Source organism: Pristis pectinata, chromosome 11, assembly GCF_009764475.1.
Source record: "Pristis pectinata isolate sPriPec2 chromosome 11, sPriPec2.1.pri, whole genome shotgun sequence".
Lineage (NCBI taxonomy): Eukaryota > Metazoa > Chordata > Chondrichthyes > Rhinopristiformes > Pristidae > Pristis > Pristis pectinata.
The window spans coordinates 27,955,309-27,977,977 of NC_067415.1; the positions used below are offsets into that span (position 1 = coordinate 27,955,309).

The 22,669-nt window shown below is 35.5% G+C and overlaps 1 protein-coding gene across 4 annotated transcripts in view; it reads right to left on the minus strand.

The window, feature by feature from the left end:
• The window catches only part of cdk8 (cyclin-dependent kinase 8), a 78,840-nt gene that overhangs the window by 26,540 nt on the left and 29,631 nt on the right, over nt 1–22,669 (minus strand). For 2 of the 4 annotated variants that reach the window (XM_052026018.1, XM_052026017.1), the window contains exons 3-4: nt 20,425–20,535; nt 16,315–16,455 (exon numbers count right to left, since the gene is read on the minus strand). The exons of 1 other annotated variant lie outside the window; for it this stretch is intronic. In XM_052026018.1, the coding sequence (XP_051881978.1) occupies nt 16,315–16,455; nt 20,425–20,535 (252 nt within the window). The remainder of the gene's footprint in view (nt 1–16,314; nt 16,456–20,424; nt 20,536–22,669) is intronic. One more of the 4 variants, XM_052026020.1, reaches the window with a different exon arrangement.

Consider the following 22,669-nt stretch of genomic DNA (forward strand, 5'->3'; position numbering starts at 1 on the left):
TTAAAAAATCACGTGCTATTAGAATATAAAGCTTACAGAGATATTTTTGGAAAAATATGATAAATTAGATTGTTACTAACAAATTATTTGTGGCAGTCATTAGAATCAGTGCTGAAGTGAATCACTAAAATGACTTTTTTCCCCCAAAACTGGGACCAAGGCTAGGGTGGATGTTGGGGTGGGGTTAGAGGGAGTGGGCATCAGGATCAGGGACTGTGGTCATGTCCAGAATCAAATAAATGTTGAGATGGTGGAGACTGGGGCCACCGTCAGGTGGGGCTCAATCAGAGGGTTGTGGAGAAATCAGTAGATGGAGGAAGGTTTTGGGGAGTGTAGGTACAAGGACAGAGGAAGCATCGTGTCAAATTTTCAGAATAACTTAAATAAATCTAGAAATAATTGCTATCATGTTTCACTTCACGGCAAGTACATTTTCAAATGCATGGTGCTGAAATAAATAGTGCTAACCGATTCAATTTCCAGGTTGTAATTTTCTTTTGCAAACATCAACATAAGTGTAGACAGTGCAAATAGTCCAAGATCAATTCACTTTTCAGGTTTACAACCAAATCACCAATCAGACTGACAATGGGATAACAAATGGTTTGGAGAATTTCTCGTCCTTCCAAACAGTTCCAAGACTAATAACCATGCAGATTTCACAAAATATAAACAAAAGACTGGCCTTAATGGGCGCATAACATCAAATTGCAGGTGGCTGTAGAACCAAATGCATTTTTAAATATTTATAGTAAATATAGTTTTGAGCATTCACTAAGTTTGATCCCAAGTAAATTGTGAAAACTGCAGCTAAAATAATATGAAACCTGTCTTATAGGCAAAGAAAGACAGATAAAGCATTGTAAACAGCACACTGCTTACTGAATAATATTTACTTCTAGGGCAGAGTCAGAGTTCTACAGCATGGAAACAGGCCCTTCAGCCCAGCTAGTCCCATTTACCAGCGTTTGGCCTACATCTCTCTAAACATTTCCTATCCATGTACTTTTCCAAATGTCTTTTAAATGTTTCAGTACATACCTCAACTACTTTCTCTGGCAGCTTGTTCCATTTATGCACCACCCTCTGAGTGAAGAATTTGTCCCTCAGGTCCTTTTTAAATCCTTCCCCTCTCACCTTAAACCCATGGCCTCTAGTTTTTGGTTCCCTTTCCATGGGAAAAAGACTGTGTGCATTCACCCTATCTATGCCTCACATGATTTTATACACCTCTATAGGGTCACCCCTCAGTCTCCCACATTCCAAGAAATGAAGTCCTAGCCTGCCCAACCTCTCCCTATAACTCAGATCCTCAAGTCCTGGCAACATTCTCACAAACCTTCTTTGCACTCTTTCCTATAACAGAGTGGCCAAAACTGAACACAATGCTCCAAGTTTGGCCTCGCCAATGCCTTGTACAACTGCAACTAAAGTGATAGAGTGCAAGATATAAAAATGAAACAACAGGTTTCACAATGTCAGAAGAGCCCAAAAAGTTTTAAGATATATACTTCTGTAATATAGTCACAATTATAATATAAGAGACTTAAACTGAGACTTAGAAATCAGATCAGAACTTGAGAGGTCCTTGTCTACACCCCATTGGTAATTTGAAGAAATAGCTGATTAAAATAATTTGCCAATTCCTGATACCCTTGCCACTGTCACCAGTATAAACGAATGGCAATTATGATGACAGCACAGCTGAAGATAATAACCCAGTAGCAATAAATCTGTACATAATATTTATTTCCACCTAGTGTACAGATTACAAAACATGTTTCAGTGTTTTCTCCAAATTGCAGACCAAGTGGTCTCCTCCACAAGGGCAAAACCACATGAAGATTAGATGATCACTTTGTTGAACACCTCCAATTAGTCTGCAGATGTGACCGAATTCTCAGTCACTTGCCACTTTCCCTATTCCGACCTAACATGATGCATCCTAATAAATTTAAAAAAGCAATTGCATCACTGCCAAAGCCAGTAGTTATTACCCATCCCTAATTAACCTTAGATGAGGCACCATCTTCAACTACTGCACCTGAATTGGGATTGTTAAGTCAATGTGATGAGATGTAACATTATTTTTTAACTACCTATGTTTGTTGTGCATTTTTAATCAACTTAAAAATATTTTAGGTAATTTAAATGTTAACGACAAAGTATTTTGTTTAGTTTTAAGTGTCTTTGAATATCAGGGGTGTTAAAACCATTGATAAATCTAGACTGCTTGACAGATACTAGGAATGTTGAGTTTGCCATCTGAGAAGGTTTTTAAGAGTTGTTTCATGGGTGGGACTTAATGTAGCCCACTCATGTCACCAATAATGCTGTTCAAGGCCCTATCAAAATTCAGCACTTTAAGGCTTGGTTCTCAGGTAGTAACCTCTAGATCCAGAGGTTTTAAATTTGGAAGAATGGGGAACATGGCCAGTAAGTGAAGGTAATGGGCCCAAGGCAAGAAAATCTGGGCCAATAACTCCATTTCCTTCTTCAACTGCAACCTGACCTTCTGAACATTTTATTACAATTCTTCCAGTAATCACAAGAAAATATGTTAAACATCAGCAAAAAAAAAAGCAGCATTTCAACTTTTTGGCAATATTTATTTGAATTACACATCACCACTATGTGTCACATACTCCAGTGCCATATTAAAAACAATGAAGTAATTTGCCTCCTTTTGGAAATCCTTTAATTTTGTGCCCTCTCAGGCTCTTCATAAAGCTTTCAAATACCTTTCACTCTCAAATTACTTCATGTCTCTGTCCAATACCACATATAGATGGGGGAAAGATTTATGTGTGTGTGATAAAATGCAAAATCAAATCATCAAAACCAGTATCTCAACTTCATGAGAATAAGCCAGTTTCACTTTATCTGCTCCAAATCAATTTTCATTGTGAATATGAGTCTTCTATCAATGTAACCTCTAATCTTATAAAAAAAATTCTATTTGCATATAAATTCCCAATATGTTGGAATCAATATTTGTCAAGAAATTGTTTTGTAGAAGTACCTAGTAATCATTTCATTAAGCATTATTACTTACTGCTTTTAGCATTCAAACAAATAATTACATCTTGCTGCAGACTGAAACCTTCACTACAGAAATATACATCGACAAACAAATTTGCAAGTGAAGCAAGATAGCCAGTTTTAAAGTCATTCCCTTCCCAACAGGGGTAAATTTATGACTGCATTCTTAAAACTGGAGGTTTAAAAAAAATATTTGTATTGAGAGGAAAGAGAGACTAAGCTGATGAATGTTCTAGATATATAAATTATGGAATTTCCAATATTATTCTACAAAGAAAAAGAAAAGCTCAAAATTCCTCCTAAAATTATTTTTTGGTGAGCATTTTCCTGAAGTGAAGAATAATGCAAGGATTTTGGACTATTATTTGAACCACACAATTTAGAGCATTTGTAGAAAGTGCAAAGATGTGAATAATAATAGTAATAATAATTCTTCAAACAATTGATAATTAACTATGATCAATTTATTATTAAATTAATTTGAAAAACTCTAAAAAGTGCCATCAATTTAGAATACTAAATTTTAAGGTGCAATTTGAAAGCATAAATGAGAGTGTTTCCTTTAGAAAAGCACAGTACATCTCATCACCCTCCCCCCGACCCAATGCTTCCTCCTTCAGAGGAGATGGCACTACAGTAGTAGTCATCATCATCACTCCATGATTGGTCAACAAATTTATGTTTCTGTCAGTTGGGTCGAGTACTGCTTTATCAATGACTACAAGAAATTACTCTAACCACAGAAAAAAAATAGTGAGTCCCCAGCGCTAGGAGCCTGAAGCAAATTATTCAGCTCACCATATCATTTGGGAAGGTAAAAATATACCCCACAATGCACGTGCAGAACACACATTGCAGGAAGTAAAGATGCTAGTGTGAATAAAATTATCTCAGATTTGTCACGTCCAAAATCAATGTCATGGGTATTCTGCTTTTTGAAATACAAAAAAGCCAAATTAGCCTGTGCTGTGCAATGATAGATCAGCACATAGCAGGGAAACTGGAGATCAAGTTCTCAATTAGAGTAAGTTGGAGAGAATTAAATGAATAATTATTCTAAAATACTCTCTTTCCACACTAAATAATTTGTTCTTTTGACTAAAAATGGCATGTGCAGACAACCGGGGGAAGAAAAGAAAAACAATTTTCATTCCCACTTGTACAGTGCATTCAATATAGCAAAATATCTCAAATGGTATACAAAGAGTATTACTGAACAAAAACTGACACTAAGCCACATTAGATATGAAAATAGAAGTTGCTTAAAGAAGCTTTAAGGGGTAGCTTAAAAGAAGGGAGTCAGGTAGAGGCTGGGTTAAGGCAGCAACATGGAGATCCTGGGAGGCTGGAGGAGGACGCAGAACAAGGAAGGTGTGATAATGTGGAAGGTTTTGAAAACAAGTGACACCTTTTAATCTGGAGTCACCTACCACAATATCACTCAGCAGCTTTCAGCATGGACACTGCTTTATGTTACCAGAGAGATCGAGGCCGATTTTAGTGTCAAATCAAACGAAATGATTAATTCAGAAACAAAGACCTTTCTACACCAGATAATTACTCCATCATTGTTAGCTGTGCCTTCAGATGCTTAGATCCTAAACTGTGGCATTTATTCTCTAAACCTCTGTCTTTCTCATTCACCTTACCTCCTTGCCAAACCATGACCTGATTTGACAATGTGTTAAGTTTTGTCTGATAACCTGTCATGTTCTTTAATATGATTTACAACATTAAAGACACAACTATGGACAGCACAGGAACAGGACCATTGGCCCACAATATCTGCACCAATCACAACACAGTATTAAACTACATCTCTTCTGCCTATACATGATCCATATGCCTCCATTATCAGCATTTTCATGTGTGTCTGTCTCTTAAATGCCACTATCATATCTGCTTCCACCACTATCTCTAGCAGCCCGTTCCAGACACCTACCACTCTGTGTAAAAAAAAACTTGCCCTGCACATCTCCTTTAAACTTTCCCCCATGCACCATAAATGCATGTCCTCTAGTATTTGACATTTCTACCTTGGGAAAAAGATTCTGACCATCTACCCTATCTATGGCTCATCATTTTATGTATTTCTGTCAGGTCTCCCCTTAGCCTCCAATAGCCTCCAGCATGCCACAGAAAACAATCCAAGTTTGTCCAACCTCTCCTTATAGCTCATGCCCGCTAATCCAGGCAGCATCCTAGTAAACCTCTTCTGCAACCTTTCCAAAGCCTCCACATCCTTCCTGTAGTGGGACAACCAGAACTGCACACAATACTCCAAGTGCAGCCTAACCAAAGTTTTATATAACCACAATATGACTTTCTTACTCTTATATTCAATGCCCTGACCAATGAAGGCAAGCATGCTATAACCTTTACCACTCTATCTACTTGCATGGCCACTTACTATGGACTTGGACCCCAAGATCCCTCTGTACATCAATGCTGTTAGGGGTCCTGCCATTAACAGTATACTTTCCCCTTACATTTGACCTCCCAAAATGCAACATCCTCACACTTGCTCAGATTAAATTCCATTTGCCATTTCTCCACTCACATCTATAACTGACCTATATCCTGCTGTATCCTTCAATAGCCCTCTACACTGTCTACAACTCCACCAGTCTTTTTGTCATCTGCAAACTTACTAACCCACCCATCAACATTTTCATCCAAGTCATTTATTTATATATCACAATCAGAGGCCCCAGCACCAATCCCTGTGGAACACCACTGGTCACAGATCTCCAGCCAGAGTAACACCCTTCCACCATTTAGCATTTAGCAGTGACTGACCCAAATTTAAGTAAAGTTCCCAAACACAAAGCTCTCTCAACTAAAGTATCTATTATTCCCAATCATATATTGAGTTGATACGCACAAGCTGAGTGTGTCCTCTGGAACAGGTATTTTAAATTGGAGGAAGTTTACAGGTTTCTCTTGCATTTCCATTCGCAAACAGTAAAGCCTAGGAATCCACTACTAAACCAGGAGCATTTTGATGCAGAGTAAGTTGCTTTCATAATTATATTCTTTGTTGCCAATCTTCTTCCCTCTTGAAGACACAAACAACATTTCAGGTGCACTGCACTGGCATTGGTCATGTCCAAACATTCAAGTGGTCATTCTTATGAGCCTCAAATGGCAACTAGATAAGGGAGGGGATACGAAGGATGTGAGCCGTTAGTGCTTTCATTATATGTAGATATCTGCATTACCCACGTGCTCTGTGTGAATAATTCAAGTACTACAGCCAATAATATATTTGCCAGTTAGTTGCATCCAACTAACATCAAGCTATTACTGACTATAATTAAATATTTAGTGACTGAACACTTCAAAATTTTCAGTTGATCAGAAACCGTCAACATGAACTTGTAAAAGGTCTGTCACACCTGATGAACCAATTAAATTTTTGAATAGCAGGCTAAAAGGGAGATATCTCTGGATATTATTTTAGGACTTCCAGAAGGCATTTGATAAAGCCCCCTAAAAGAGACAACTGTTAAGTGAAGAAGCTCATGAAACTGAGGGCAAATTATTGACCTGCCTAAGAAACTGAGTAGGGATAAATGGAATCTCAAACCAACGAGACACAAGCAGTGTGCCCAATGTGGATCTATGCTGGGGTTTAAAAAAAATATGGAAAATTGTGGTGAACAGATATCAAAGCATTCAAGTTTGAGGTCATCCACTTTGGACCTAAAAGGATATTTTCTGTATCATGAAAAGGAGGAAACAATATACAAGTCCCGTCTTATTATAATCATTAAAATGAATGTGATGCACAGATACAGACATTAATTAAAGAGCCTATGGGAATTCTTACCTTCATTTCTGGAGGTTTAAAATACAAGAGGGTAGATGTTATGCTGAGACTAAAGCCCTGGTTAGTCCAGACCAGAGTACTGTGAACAATTCTGGATACCACACTTCAGAAAATATTGATCTGCAAGTGCAATTAAAATTTACTAAAATGATATCTGGACTTTAAAGGTTTAAGGAGATATTACATAATACAAGTTGCATTGCCTGTACTTTAGAGAATGAAGGATGCCTCGATGGAAGACTTCAACATATTAATGAGAACCTGACTAGGTAGAGAGAGAGAAATTATTTCTGTTGGTTGGGTATTCTACAACCAGAAAACAGTCTAAAAATTAGAGTCAGGCCACTCAGGAGGGAAGTTCGAAAATATTTCTTTGTATCACTTTACGTTGGTAACACACTTGAACAAACAGCAGCTAATGATAGGATAATTGTTAATTTTAATCAGAGATTGATAGCTTTTAACAAGGGTATTAATAAACTTGGAGCAACTGTGGATAGATGGAGCTAGGTCAGATCAGCCATAGTCTCACTGAATGGCAAAACAGACTGGAGAATCTAAATAAAAACAGTGAAATGAGTAGACCATCTCAGCTAACTCAGCAAAAAGTGCAACATTATATTTTTTTTAATCAATCAGTTCATGGGCTGAATAATTGACTGAAGTTTTAAAATATCAATAGTACTAACCTCCCCGAGTATGGATTAGTGATAAGTAAAACAGGGCACAAAGATAATCAAATGTTATGCACAACTTCTCAAACTGATTTCTAAATAGTGACCCAATGTTATATCACCATCAACATATGGTTCAACCACTTAAGGGCACTGTGAATATTATTTTTAATTTATTCCATTATTAATAATTTCATACAGCACCACCATCTAATACTACAGTGAGTGCCAAACTCAGATTTCCCAATAGCTGGGTTAAAATAATTGTGTGATGATGCGATAGTAAAGGGCAAACTTCAACAGTACCAATTGTGTTAAATCAGCAAATGAAAAACATTAAAGAATGGCAAAATGCATATGTCAAAACCAATCTGCATATTATGAATTATTTAGGTGATGGGTATAACATGGGCACACAATATTATAACTTAAGACAGAAAAGAGAAGATAGAATTTACCACTGCACACATATGGATGTTCTTTCATATGTCCAAGAGCCAGAACTCAGAAGCACCAGACTCAGATTAGTTATGTAGGCTTTTCACTTAAATCCTCATAGCCAGCCTGTAATGGTGAGTTATATAGTTTACTTTTCACACTTTTATTGAATAGATATTTACATACTATCTTCAAAAATTAACTATTGCTTGGAGATGGAATTGTGGCCAAAAAATAATGATTTACTCAGAAAGCAGAATATGCAGTTTTCTCTTGATGCTGCAAATATTCTGAGTAAATTATCTTAATAATTACCTTATGGCGTTTAGAATAAACACTTGTGTTCAATGCCATTGTATGGAGTAATATGCTGAATAACTCTCAACATAAATCCAGTACTTCAAAAATTGTAAGCAATCCTGCTTATAGTAAATGCCATTATTGTTTACCTTCATGAAGAGCCACGGAACTCGGGTTTACAGTGTTCAGGTTTTTTTTAAAAAGATAAATTTTCTTAATAGCACAGGAGTTTCATTTTCTAAAAAATATTTTTTCATCATACCATGGAATTATTGTATCCCAAACATAGAAATGTCACAGGAGGCAGCCATGTGACTCAACATGCCAATGCCAGCTGAAAAACAGTCTAACACAACTTTCCTGTTCTAGGTCTGTTCCCTTGTAAATTATGACACATCATGCATTCATCCATGCACTGTTTAACTGTGGGACTGCTGTCATCTGAAATGTAATTCTAGGAGATTCACCCTCAGTTTCCCAAGGGCAATGACTACTGGCTCTGCCAGGAATGAAGATATTCTGCAAATTATTTTTTTTAATGGATTTCTGCCACGTTCAGGCAGCAAATTCCATGGAATCTCTAGTTGAAAAATATCTCAACTGATCCTTCTAACTTTTACTCATTAAGGGATATTAGCCCTTTCTATTCATTACACTCAGACCACACATCATTTCACAAATATTGATAACCCCAGCCTTGCCAACCTTTCCTCATAATTAATCATCTCCATCTCCAATAAAATCCTCAGAAATATTCTGTGAACAACCTCTAGTATTCATTTGAGTAACATGGCAGGCAATACTCTCACCATAATTTAACTAATGTTTTATTCTGCTCAGGCATGACCTCCCTGCTCTTGCATTCTATGCCTTGGCCAATAAAGAAAACTATTCCATATGCCGTCTTAACCCCCATTTGGGATCAGCAGACAACTTCCCTATATTCCTCAACACTTCTCAGTATCCTAACATTTGTTGCTCCCTTGAAAGTGCGAATGGAGAATTGAGAAGCTATGTATTAATCAAGAAAATAGGAAAGAAGTTGGTGAGCTTTAAACGTGGTAAATGTATGGGACCTGGCACGAAGGCCTAAAGAAACACTCTATAAGTAGCCTTGCAGTCACCAAACACGTGATGATCATTACCCTCCATTTTATGGAGCCAATTTTGGGCCCTACTTGCCACTTTAATTTGAACTCCTGGGGCTTTTACTTTTTTGATCAGTCCCTCATATGGAACATTGTTAAGTGTCAGCAACATTTTTGAACTAAGTTATAGAATATTCAGATATCAAACCTTTAAAGTAATTGATTCATAAATGCTAAATCTTAGAAGCAGCTCTTATGGCAAGTGATGACTAAGATCTGTCCTCTTGCAAGTCAGTAATGATTTAGGTACCTCATGAATATTTGAGCAAGGATGGCATAGCACTTCTGTATAAAATCCAGTTGAATTACATGTAGGATTTACTCCTTGGAAGGAGCAATCTGATCAAAATTGCACGTTAGGTCACTATCAGAATAATGTCTTTCCATCTTTATTGACAAGTTTCAGCTTCCCTTGAAAATAAACATTCATCTTCAAGGATGACTTACAATCAGTTCAGTTTGCTGCTTTTGAAAGAAGTTTAGCTCTGGCATTCATTTCTGTTATCCAGCTCCATCCAAACGGTCATTCCAACTTAAAGTTAATTGAAACAGGCATACTTCGTAAACCATGGGAAATTAATTGTGATTAAAAAAAAACAACTTGTTCTCCTTTAGATGTTAATTATCTCCTTAAACTTTATGACATCATTGAAAACACAATGGAAATTCTATTTCTTCCAACAACTTCATTTCAAGTCCAGGTTGGAGCATGTGAACTATGACATGTTCTGAAATGTTTATTTTTTTTATTATGTTGGAATAACACTCTTGTGACTTTGTTTCAATTCTACAAAATGGCTTTAGATCTGTTCTCTGGCAGAGAAACCGATAATGGAATAAAAATTAAATACATCTTATATAAAAAGAAATTTCTAGGATGAGAGGGCCAAAAGGAATACAGGAAAGAGAAGGTAATTTCAAAAATATGCTAAGCCTGATGTGGCAGTACAGCTAACTACTCAATCTGGCCAAGTACTTGAAATTTAATTTTATTGTGTGACATTTTGCAAAAAGAAGAAATTTGCATTTTGTACAGCACTTCTCAGGGTTATGGGATATGCCAAAGCACTTTTGAAAGAGTTTAGTGCCATATTCTGCAGAACATGACATCCAAATGTTTCCAGCAAAGCCCACAAAAAGAACCAAGCTAAATAAGCAGACATGTGTTTTAATGAATTTACCATGAAAATTTCCCTGTTCCTCAAATAGTGCCTCAGTATCATTAAATTCATCAGCAATTATTACTGGTGGTTTGGATCTAATTATGTGAAATGCAGAAATGGGTGCCTTTGATTTAACAGAGTCTTGAGCAGACATGCACAGGTAGTCCTAATTAAATTTATTCTTCAGGTTAAGTGGAGTAAGAGAGCAGAGAAAATAGAGAAGTGTGCACACATATTATTCAGTCCTTAATTTACAGTTATGCACCCAGAGAGCCATTACAGAACAGGAGGTGGTCATACGCACTAAATTATCATAACAGTAATGGTTATTCCAATCTCTGATTCTTTTCCTGAAGCTCTGTATTCCACCACACACCACCCATCCCTCCCTTGAAATACTTATCTAATTCCATTTTGGAAGCCACAATTTAAACTCGTTCCAGCACCCTTTCAGGCTGTGAATTGTCGATCATACCTACTGATACTTATCTTTGGTTATTTGCGTCACCTTAAATCTGTATCCCTTACTATTGATCGCTTCACCAATAGAATTAACTTTCTTCATCCATTCTACCGACATCCTTTGAACCTGGCTACCAAATTACCGTTCACGTGGATAGACTGGAGAAGCTGCAAGCAAAGTCTTTCCTTCTGGGGCCAGTGTAGCAGAACTTTTGTGTACCTTCTCAAAGACACGTACATACTTCCTGAAGTGTATTTTTTTTTATAAACTTTGATTTTCACATTATTATGTGCGCTAAAATTAGGGCACAAATTAGCAGGGAATTGTAGTTGGCCTGAACATTGATATTTCTCTAAATAAAGCTGATATTTGAGAAAAAATGATGTTGCATCAGCAATTTTGGTCTGCCCATAGACATACACACTTTTACCATCTATCTACATTATAGATTGAACAGAATAGTTTTCCTACAATGATAAAACAGTACCTTCATATCCCAGCTGCACCATTGCTTCACTACTCCTGCTCCATTTGATTTTTGATAAGGTCTTACTCTGAGACAGATTAAGAAAGAATGGGTCTTATCATCCTTTCATAACTTTTTGTTTTGTATCTTAATTTGCAATTAATCATCAGAAGTTTCTGTCAGAAAATTGTTTAAGGGACAAAATGATAAAATGTGCAATTTTAGTAAAGTCAAGCTTATCAGTTGTACAAAAGCCTCCAAATGCTACAACATCGTGTAGTATTAATATTAATTTACAACAACTGGGTTTAACAAAGGACAGCCAAATCTGAACCTTCAGAATCTATAATTCTATGAAGAAATAAGATGCACCTGGATGTTTTGTGTAAGTAATTTTAAAACAAAATTGGTATAGTGCTACATTAAAAAATTGTTAATAAAGGTAATATGCATGCAGTTGGGATGCACAGCATAAATTGGCTAAAGGGGAAAGTTGGGATATTAAACAATGGTGTTCCTCAAGCAGCATTACAGGCGTCCTATGAACAATTTTAATGAATAGGGAAAATTACTTCTATTTGTCATGGAGGTGTGGACATACACGATTGATCATGACTGAAAGAAATATTTAAGAGCATAAAGTTTTTAATAATATGCCCAGATTCATGAGGAAATGAGCATTCGACAGAACAAGAGGTGGAACCACAATCTTTAAAGGCATTTAAAACATAAAATAGAAAAAAAGGACATAGGTAAAGAACAAGTACAGTCAGGTAAAGAACAAGTACAGTTCTTCTATCTGCTGGATTCTATGATTCCAACTCCCCCAAAGGTGTGAGATTAGAGATTACCAATTCTGTTGAATGTGTTTTGTTTACTCTCCTTTGCCTATTTAGTTTCACAGTTCAAGTCATAATATGAAAATGCTGGAAATAGACAACATTTTCATTAGCACCTGCAAAACAAATAGCTAGTTTGGCAATGCATATATAAAAATCTCCAAAGTTATCCCCTCAGGCAATCCTTCCCTGTGTATGAGCAGGAAAGCAAAAACCTTGCTTAAAGTATATTCAAAAACTGACACCGGTGATAATGCAGCACTCCTTATGTACTTAAGTGTCAGCATAGTTTATATGTTCAAGTTATAAAAGAAGGTTTGAACAAACCAAGAAGTTGACACCTTGGGATATCAGTTTCCATGGTCTGTGTGATGAGATGAAATCTTGGGTAAACTATATCCTGTAAAATTTCTGGTAGTCAAAACAGGATGGTGGATATTTGAAAATCAGATAAAACACTATTGTGTTCTTGAAAATAGGACTTGCTTACTTGACCTTGTTTTTCTTTCTGACCATTTGTAAAACAATGGGCATTAGAAGTTATATCTGCTTAGTCAAGAATAACTGACTCTTTTTGTGGGCAAACGACAGGTAAGTGAAAGATTTCTTAACTAGCAAAGAATTGAATTTTTTTTTAAAACTGATGTTTCCTTTCAAAGTGAAAACATCTGATATAATATAACTATTAAAAACATAGATGTTTTAGGACTTTTTGATGTTCGATAAACTGATAAGAAGTAAGCCATTCACTGTGGATTTCAGCCTATCCTTCATTTAAAAAGTACTCTACTATCTTATGCCACCATATTGTCGAACACAATATAGTTAGCCCAAATAAATAAGCAGCTAACAACAGGTCAGTAAGTCTTGCTACTCAGTTTTAAATTGCTTTTCATTAATAAAATAATTTTACCACAGCCTAATCAAAGATTCTTCTTTTAAAAACGTAAAAATAGTTCGAAACTTTTAGAGCAAACATAATGGTTCAACTTCGCACAGTGAATTAAACAAGCAGTAGATTTCCTTCTTTGTAAAGATCTGCTTTAATTCAGCAAGGATCCCAATAAAAAATTTATACTCATACCAAATTCTTCCAGGTATATCATCTGCATGCATATATCTACCAATATCTCTCTGAAGTTGCTCTGGCCAAGAAGGAAGAATAATAAGAAAAACATGGAGGGACAAAGCTACACTGATGTTTACTGATGGACAGTAACTTCAAAAAGCGAACCTGCGTGTGGACATCATCTCTAGGAATTTATTATCTATAATCACAGTCACCTCTTTTGGGTGCTAGAGGACTACATTCATTGAAACAAAGCAGAATAGTGCCTTTCAAAGACTGAATTTATAAATAAATGTTTACACCCCCATCACATCTATTGTGCTTCTTGTTTGGAATGTATGCCGAAATAATAAGGAAAATATACAAGTAGTAATGTTGTTTTGATGATTTACTTTTTAACCTTTGTGATATTCATATTTAAGTGGATATGGTTTGCTAATATGCACATTTTTATTCATGCAGCAACAGCAGCAGCATGTCACCTTTAACAGGTCCTACAGAGAAACTGATACTAAATTTAAAATTCACTCAGGCCCTGTTATGCATTAAACTTATCTAAATTAAATTCAGAAAGATTCTCAGTGTCAGTATTTGTAAAATGTCATCCTTCTAGAAGAGATGTCATCTAAATTAGAGGAGAATTATTAATTCAACCAAAAATAAAACACAAGAAAATAAAATAGACCCACATGATCAAATTCATAACTAGCTTTTGAATTTATGCAAAAGTGAACAAGAACTGGAACAGCTTATAAATCATTCCATCAGAAGTAAAAAATTCTTTATTCTATCTAATTCAGATGGTAAACAAATAGTTTAATCAACATATTTTTGACAGTTGGCCATCATATACACATTTATTTGCAATTTATGATATTTTTGTGATGAACTGATAATTCAAACAATTTTTCAGGTTTAAGAATTTCTTTCACAATCCACCTCATTCTGTTCTTCCCAAACAATCTCACTCTACTCTGACCTAAGAAAAATAACCCTCGAAGAATCAAAGCTTTACAATGCTTGATACCTTAAAGTACAACACAAGATTGCAAATTAACACCAAATTCCAAGTGACTTTGTTTTACATATACAATAAAAAAGAAAACTGAAGAAACATCATGAGAATGCAGCAAAACATTTGACAATGGTGGCAAGGTAAAAGACTGTTCAGTCCAGCCAATATTGAGGTTTATTTTCGAGACTTGCTTTCCAATTCCACCTGTTCCAATTATATATGAATAACTAGCATTTTATCTGTTAATCATTCCTCAAGTTTCAATGTATCTGCAGAATCCCTGGATACAGCTATTTTTATTATATAAAAATATTCTTAAATCAAATGCCTAGAAATGAAGTAAAAACAATCACCTTTTATAGAAACCAACAAAAAGCTATTTTAGATCTAGGACTCAAGGCATCAAATTTAATACTGCCTTAGATTAATATTTTTCAGCTACATTTTACTAATGATAAACTTGGGCAAATGCCAGGTAAATTATTTTGTGACATTGTTATACTGAAATAAATTCAAGATAAAACTCCTTAAAATGAATAATGATCTGTTTCCTTCACTAGTACAAATAGGTTTTCATATTATGGTTACAATGAAACAGTACAAGGACATTGCTGCAAGAAATTATGAAATTGGCTAAGTAAAGTTGTAGTACATACAAAGAGAATGATAAAAATACATAGGTGCTCCAATTTGGAAAATCAGTCTCATTAGAATGAACAATAAGTAGGTAATTGCACTGCATTCTGCACTGGTTGCTTTGAAAGAGCAGATGGCATTGCAATTTTTGGAACAGGAATTTTCTTTAAATTAATAGTATTAATTCACTCTCAGTCATATCTACACAATATGAAAAGTTATATTTTGAAAAAATTAATTCAGTTCAACAGAAACAAAAATGTAGATTGCACCAAACAGCTAATAATGGTAAACCAAATCTAGAAAACAAATTCAGCAGCTCTAAATCAAACTGAAGTGCCAGTTCTCTTTAAAGGAAAAAAATAGAATTACATTTATATACCTTTCACACTCTTCAGAGCTCCACAGCCAATGAAGTACTTTTGAAGTGTAGTCACTCTAACAATGCAGTAGCCTCAGACAGCAATAGGATAATAAAATGATAATGTGATTTTAATGTTGATTGGAGGGTTAAATATGGCCATAACTTCCCTACTTCTTTTTGAAATTGTTCTATTTGATTTTTTTTAACATCTTCTTGATGGCAGTTGAAACCTCACTTTAATATCTCATCTAAAAAGACGGCACTTTCAGCAGTTCATCACTTCGTCAGCATAGCACTGAAGTGTTAGCCTATGTATCCACATGACAACTCTCTGCAATTATTAAGCTGTTAGAGGCAAGCTTAACAATCAGATGTTAGAAATCTGACTCTAACAAAATACTTGTTTTATAAAGTCAATGTTAAATTAGATTTTAATCTGCATTTAACAAAAACTATTCTCCCTATTTCATCTTTCTTTTCTATTGAAGTCTTACATAATTATACATTATTTGTACAACTGGGAGATACATTGCTTATTTCATAGGAGATACAGCACAATGAAAAGTACAATGAGTAAGGCAAAAAAGTGAATTATGGAAGAGATTGGAGATGAAAAGGGAAGAATAATTCTCTTAATTTTTTTTTAATCACAGTTCCAAACATAGTAAGAAGAAATGTAGGGCAAGTTACAAAAAAAATCCAACAAACGTTATTCAGCATTTACTCCAACTAAAGCCCTTATTGCATCATTGCTATTAAGATGTCTGATCCGTAACTAAAGCAACTAGCAATGAAAGTAGCTTTATCTTTCAATAACTATTCAAGCACTGTTATTCCTTTCAAGTACCCTCAGTAAATCACTCACCAGATCTCTGTGCAACACCCAGTTAGCATGCAGGTAGTGAATGCCATCTAGAATCTGATATAATAGGGACTTCACCATCCCTCGAGGTAATTGAACTGGTTTCTTGTTTGCTTTAGAAGCTCTGTGAAATTTGATTATGTGCTGAAAGAAGAAATGAATAAACGGAGAGTCAGAGACTGGGACCACATTATCAGTGATCTGCATTCCAGAGAGTAAATTCTTGGCTGTGAACTGGCACATTTAAAACTCCTTTCCTTTTTCATTCTCAGCTCTCAATTGAAAATACTTTTCATGCATTCCCCTACCACCCACCTATCCCTCCCAACAAGTCTACATACATCAAAAAGGATTCCCATCTGAATCAGCCTTGGTTGAAGTCCTGTCCATGAAGCTTATTGCCTTGAACACCTTGAATAAAATGTGTATACAGATGAAAGAATGCACCATTAGAAAATGCCTTTGTGTTGTTCTGCTCCTAAAAGGTATTAGGCAAAATGTAGGAAATTAGGGGTTAAATTTCAAGATATATTTTGATCTATATAAATGATCGCATTGTGATTCAATGGTGCAATGAGTAATTGCTTGGGTAATAATGTAATAAACAGAATATTCAGTTGAGGAAATGAATTTAGTTCATATAACTTAATGGTAAACACCAGAACAATGGGAAAAAGAACTGGTCAAGTTTACTGTTAATATACAGAAACACAATGCCTCAGGCATTCCGCCCCCCCCCCCCCCCCCCCCCCATATACAACACCTTAGTCTGGGAAACAGATTGTTATTCACAAGAAGAAGCAAGACCTAACAGATGCAAATCTCTTTCAGTGCCATAAGTATTTATGTAAATTAATCCAACAAAACACAAATGAATAGATTTGAAAATTGGGCCAAATATGAACAAAATGTCACGTGAACAAAAATGGTAAAGGATCATAAAGTGAAGGCAGCAGGAGACATCAGAAAGGCTGGTATAGACATTCTCCAGACATCCTGTTTATAAGAATGGGTTTGTGGAATTTAATGACAGCAGTTGAAATATAAAGTCAACAATTATTAAAGCAAGCTTGCAAATGAACAAAGAACAGCTAGTTTGTCCAGAATATACTTTCAAGATTGTTAAATCAACTTAAACAGGATGGATGCCTGCAGTAAGATTTGTAGACCTGTGCTCAAAAAATTACAATGAAACACCACAAAGAAACCAGCAAACTACTGGATGGCAAAGGACCTCTCACAATAAAGGCTTGGATTGGGAAAAAAAATCAGAGCAAAAGGTCACCACAGAAGTCTGAAAAATACATTGCCACCTGCAATTTCACTTGATCTTCTTTATTAAAGTTTTACTTGTTAGGATGATGTATTTACTTTGTATAATGTGTTATGCAACTATCATGAAAATTCAGTGAACTGTTTCTAAACCTTTTCTTCACAAAGGTGGTTTACAGTACAATTAATTTAAATTCCAACACCATTTAGCTCAGGGGTACAGTAGCATAGCTGATTTTTTTTAAACTGAATTAGAAATCCAGGAGTCTGGAATAATAATTCAAGGACACAAAATCAAATCCACCAAAGCATAAAGAGAATTTAACTTGTCAATTAATTGTTTTCAAATGTGCATCAGTAAGGTGTGCATGAAACCACCAGATTGACACAAAATCACATCTGGTTTACCAACATCAGTTTGTGTAGGAAACCTAAAATCCTGACCTGGTATGGCCCACATGTGACTCCAGACACAAGCAATATGATTGGCTAAACCATTCTATAAAATGGTCCAGTGCATCATGTCATTAACCTTAAACTTCTGAATTCCTGCTGTAGTGAATCAGCACACATGGCCTCCAAAAGAACCTAATGAGGCTCACTTTCTAAAAAAATTTCAATAAAAGGCAATGCTTTATTTTGAACTGTATTTTAACAAATTAAGGATGGACAAGTGTGCAATTTGATTATTTTATGATTTTGTTATAAAGTTTAAATTAAACAGGTGTTCAATTTGTTTAAAAGAAATCACACAACTGGCACAATATACAACTAGGATTACTTAAATATAAAAGGTGACTGGTACCCCCAAAGTCATTTATCACTGTGGCTGATTAAAATCTTGAGAGCTTTCAGATGACTACTAAATAATTTGCTGATTGTGACTAACTTACATTATGAAATGAATGTTGACAACATATTTTGCTCTATTGAATAGATTCCATAGATTAATAATTAACATTTAGAAAACTTACTTTTTTTTACCTCTGACAGGAACACACAGGTTATGCACAGACAAATGCATAATAAATAATGAAACAAAACACACACAATTATCAATAAAAAACTAGACTGCCAGGTACTTCACCTAAAATCTTTTAAAGTTTTACAGTTAACAAAATTAAACTAATTCAGCAAAAAGCAGAGGAATGGGCTTAAATGTGATATTTGATACACAGTAACAAATGCCTACATATCACCACCATTTTTTCCAATCTGCATGTCCAAAGAAAGAACCTGAGAGGCTGACTGGAAAGAAATAAATGGCCTTTCATCATTCTGCAGTCACTATCTTAGTTCACCTGAAAGGGATTACAAGCAAATCTCAGTTGATACAAGTGATGTTTGTTTTATAATGCATGGTTTTCAGTGTTGAAATAGACTGGCTAAGTGAATGGACAAGGACAAAGCAGATGAAATCTAAATGTGGAAAGGCAGTGTCTTTGTTTAAGAGAGACTGAAAGATTTTGCTGTTCAGAAGGATCTTAGTGTCTTCAGCAAAAAAAAAATCAGAAAGGCAAATGGTATGGTTGGCCTTTGTTACATGAGGATCTGAGCACAAGAATAAAGACATCTTGGTCCAATTATACAGTGAGATTGTGCCTGGAATATTGTGCACTTGGATAGAGGGAGTGCAGCAAAGGTTCACTACACCACAATTCCTGGAGTTGCAGTTTTGTCATTTGAGGAAAGATTAAATTGAGCAAGCCTATACTCTCTTATATTGAGAAGAATAATAGGCAATCTCACTGAAACGTACAAAATTCATTCAGGGTTTAACAAGGTGGCCACAGAGTTGACATTTCCCCTGAATGAACAGTCTAGCACCTGGGATCATTGTCTCAAAATAAGGGATCTGCCCTGCAGGAGATCTTTGTTGAAATGTCTTCATCTAAATGGTGAATCTTTGGAATTCGCTATGCAAGATTGTTGTAAACACTCAGTTGCAAAGTATATTCAAGGCAGAGATTAATAGAAACAAGTGATATAAACTTAGTACATAAATTCAGGCATTGGAATATAGTACTGAATGGCAGAGAAGGCATGAGCAGCCAAATGTCTTATGTCTGCTTCTACTTGTTATGAATCATCTTCTGAAGTCAGAATTTGACCTTTAATGAAATGTTGAAGACTCCCACCAGAATATTTACTGATCTCAGGCCAATAATTATTATTCTTTTTTGAAAGATGTGACACTCTTCTTGATAAATGGAATCTATTATACTGTAAATAACTATTACAGAATATTCATATTGTGGAATGACTAGTATTCTATTGTACTGAACAATTACAATTTTGTTGACAATCTTTTCAACATTTGTAAATATGTTGAAATGAAAATAAACTCTGTCCTCTAACTAGCATTGATCACACAAGTTCTGATACAATTCATTGTTGAGTAAAAAGAGCAGAAAAAGACATTTACTGAGAACTTTTTCCTTACAAAACAATGGAAGTAGTTATATTCACAATCTGTATTCAGAACACTAGTAGAAATTTAATGAGCAGATAAAACAAGGGAAGATAAAAACCAGAAGATGGTTCTTGCCAAACAACTATGCATTTCTGATGAAAACAAGCAAGTTTTATTTTCATATTTTATAAATTACCATTCATGCCATTCTGAAAAAATTGTGTGAAAATAACTCATTCAAATAATATTTCAGCTACTCAAATCATATACATTAGATTAGCATATGATTCTCACTTTGCTACGATCCATTACATATATTTTGTAAATAAATGTTACAGCAGAAATACTTCATCCAATTAGTAAGTATAAACAATAAAATAATACAATATTACACTAAGCACATTTCAGTCCAAAAGGGTAGACCTTACCCAGAGGTCATGTTCAGCATAGTCAAATAAAAGCCACACTTTCCTGTCTGCATGTGACAAAAATACTTTCTGAAGAGCAATGACATTTGGGTGTTTCAACTCCCGCAGCAACTGTGAGAGGAAAAAAAATGTACTACATTAGAAATATAATTGACCTTTCAATTCAAATTAAGTTTATCCTATAGAAAGTTTGTAACTTTTAAAAGATTCGTAGTTTTATTAGCACACCACACATCAACTTTGCAGTCATTAACACATTTCTTTCACATCAAAATGATTAAAATAGAGCTGAGAGACTTATGAAAAAGATGTTTTAAGATATGAAGCCATTCTAAAACAAAAACAAATTTTACAAGCTGCATGCAAAATAATCTAAAATTATATACCAACTAAACTTAAAATCATACATTCCCACAAACTGTTAATGAAGAAGTAAATTCTCCTAACTCCACATTAATTCTTCCAGTGATAATCTGTAGATCCTGTCCCTTTGTCATTAAAACTGGCAACTCGTGGAAACAATATATCATTCCTTTCCCTCATGAAGGTCTACTAACTTAACTTTTAATACCTGCATGTCCCTGTGAACAAAGTCAAAATTCTTCAGGTCTTTCATCCAATATCATTCTAGTGAATCTTCACTGTGCGCTTTCTCATATTCCAACATCCTTCATGTTAGTGGGTACCCAAAACCCCATAGAATACTTACATCTGCCTCAAATAACATCTACTACAGAAGTCAGAATTTCCCATTTTTAAATCAGCATTTACATTAACATACAGTTATATAAACACCAAGTTCTTCTAATTAATTAAAGCACGTTCTGCAACTAATAGTGTTACCAGGAGCATACACCTGCCATATCATTACTCATGGACTAGTACTGACAGCACAAAAGTATGGAACGTACACAGAAAAATATTAGAAATATAACAGACAAGTGCAGAAGAGTGCAGATCATGAGAATGAGCAACACTGTAGGTAAAACAGTGGATAAAAGTGCTGCCCAAATCTTAATTAATAACAAGCAATGGAGATCCAGCAAGGTCAAAAGGGGTGGATGTTGGGGAAATCTGTTCAATCTGACTGTGTGTGCAGGTAGCTTATAATGCAAGTGTTAGAATTGTCTCTTTGCACTCACATTATACCAAGGTTGCACTGTATTTGCAGTAAGCAACTTGGCTTCCCATGTACCTTTGTATCATCAGCAAACTTTCATACAAGTCATTAATAACGATTTTAAATAGCCAATGTTCCTGCATTGATCTGCAAGGCACAGCACTATTGACAGCTTGCCAACTTTAAAATGACATTTTTAACCCTACATTTTATTTTCTGTATGTTAACTAATACTCCATCTTTGCAAGTATGTTATTCAGCTGTGATCTCATGTGCAGTAAACCATTTGCAGTAAGACTCTGAAAAAGCGGCACCCTAGGGAATTCACTGGTGCCAGTCTGGCACATTTTCAGGACTATTGGTTATCACTCCCATTAATATCCCAATTTTTTTTAGAAAATGCTCTAGAGTAGTGTAATTAATTTTCCAATGGCCCTGGTGAGTTTAAAAGGAGCACAGGAACTGCGTCACCAGTGAGTTTAAGTGGAGCATGAGAAACAGGGCCCTGGTGAGTTTAATGGGAGTGCAGGAAACAGAACCCGGTGAGCCAGATGCCAAACCATCAGAATTTCCAAACAATTGGATAATGAACTATCAGGAATTTTACTCTATGTGGGACAGTAGTAGCACAGTAGTTATGCCGTCAAACTCGCAACGCAGAAGCCCGAGCTAACAATCCAGAGGCACGAGTTCAAATCCACCACTGGCAGCTGTGTGATTTGAATCTGGAATTTAAAAAGCAAAGCTTTGGTAACGAAATGACCATTAAACTATTTGATTGTCAAATGGGGTAGGAAAGGGGTTAAAAAAAATCCGATTTACTAATGCCCTTCAGGGGAGGAATCTGCTATGATTAACCTGGTTTAAGGTATATGCGACTCCAGACCCACAGCAATGTGGTTGATTCCAAACTGCCCTCTGAAATGGAAACCAAGCCATTCAGTTGCATCACATGCACTACATTAAAATCGAAGGGGAGATCCCACACCCACCTCAGCATCAGATCTGGAAAAAGTTGCTTCTGCCCCAGTCAATCCCATCTTCCTGGGGCCTAGTTTCTAATTTGGGGAAAGCTGTCCCACAGACCATTTAAGCAACAGTCTGACAGTAAATTTACAAACGAGA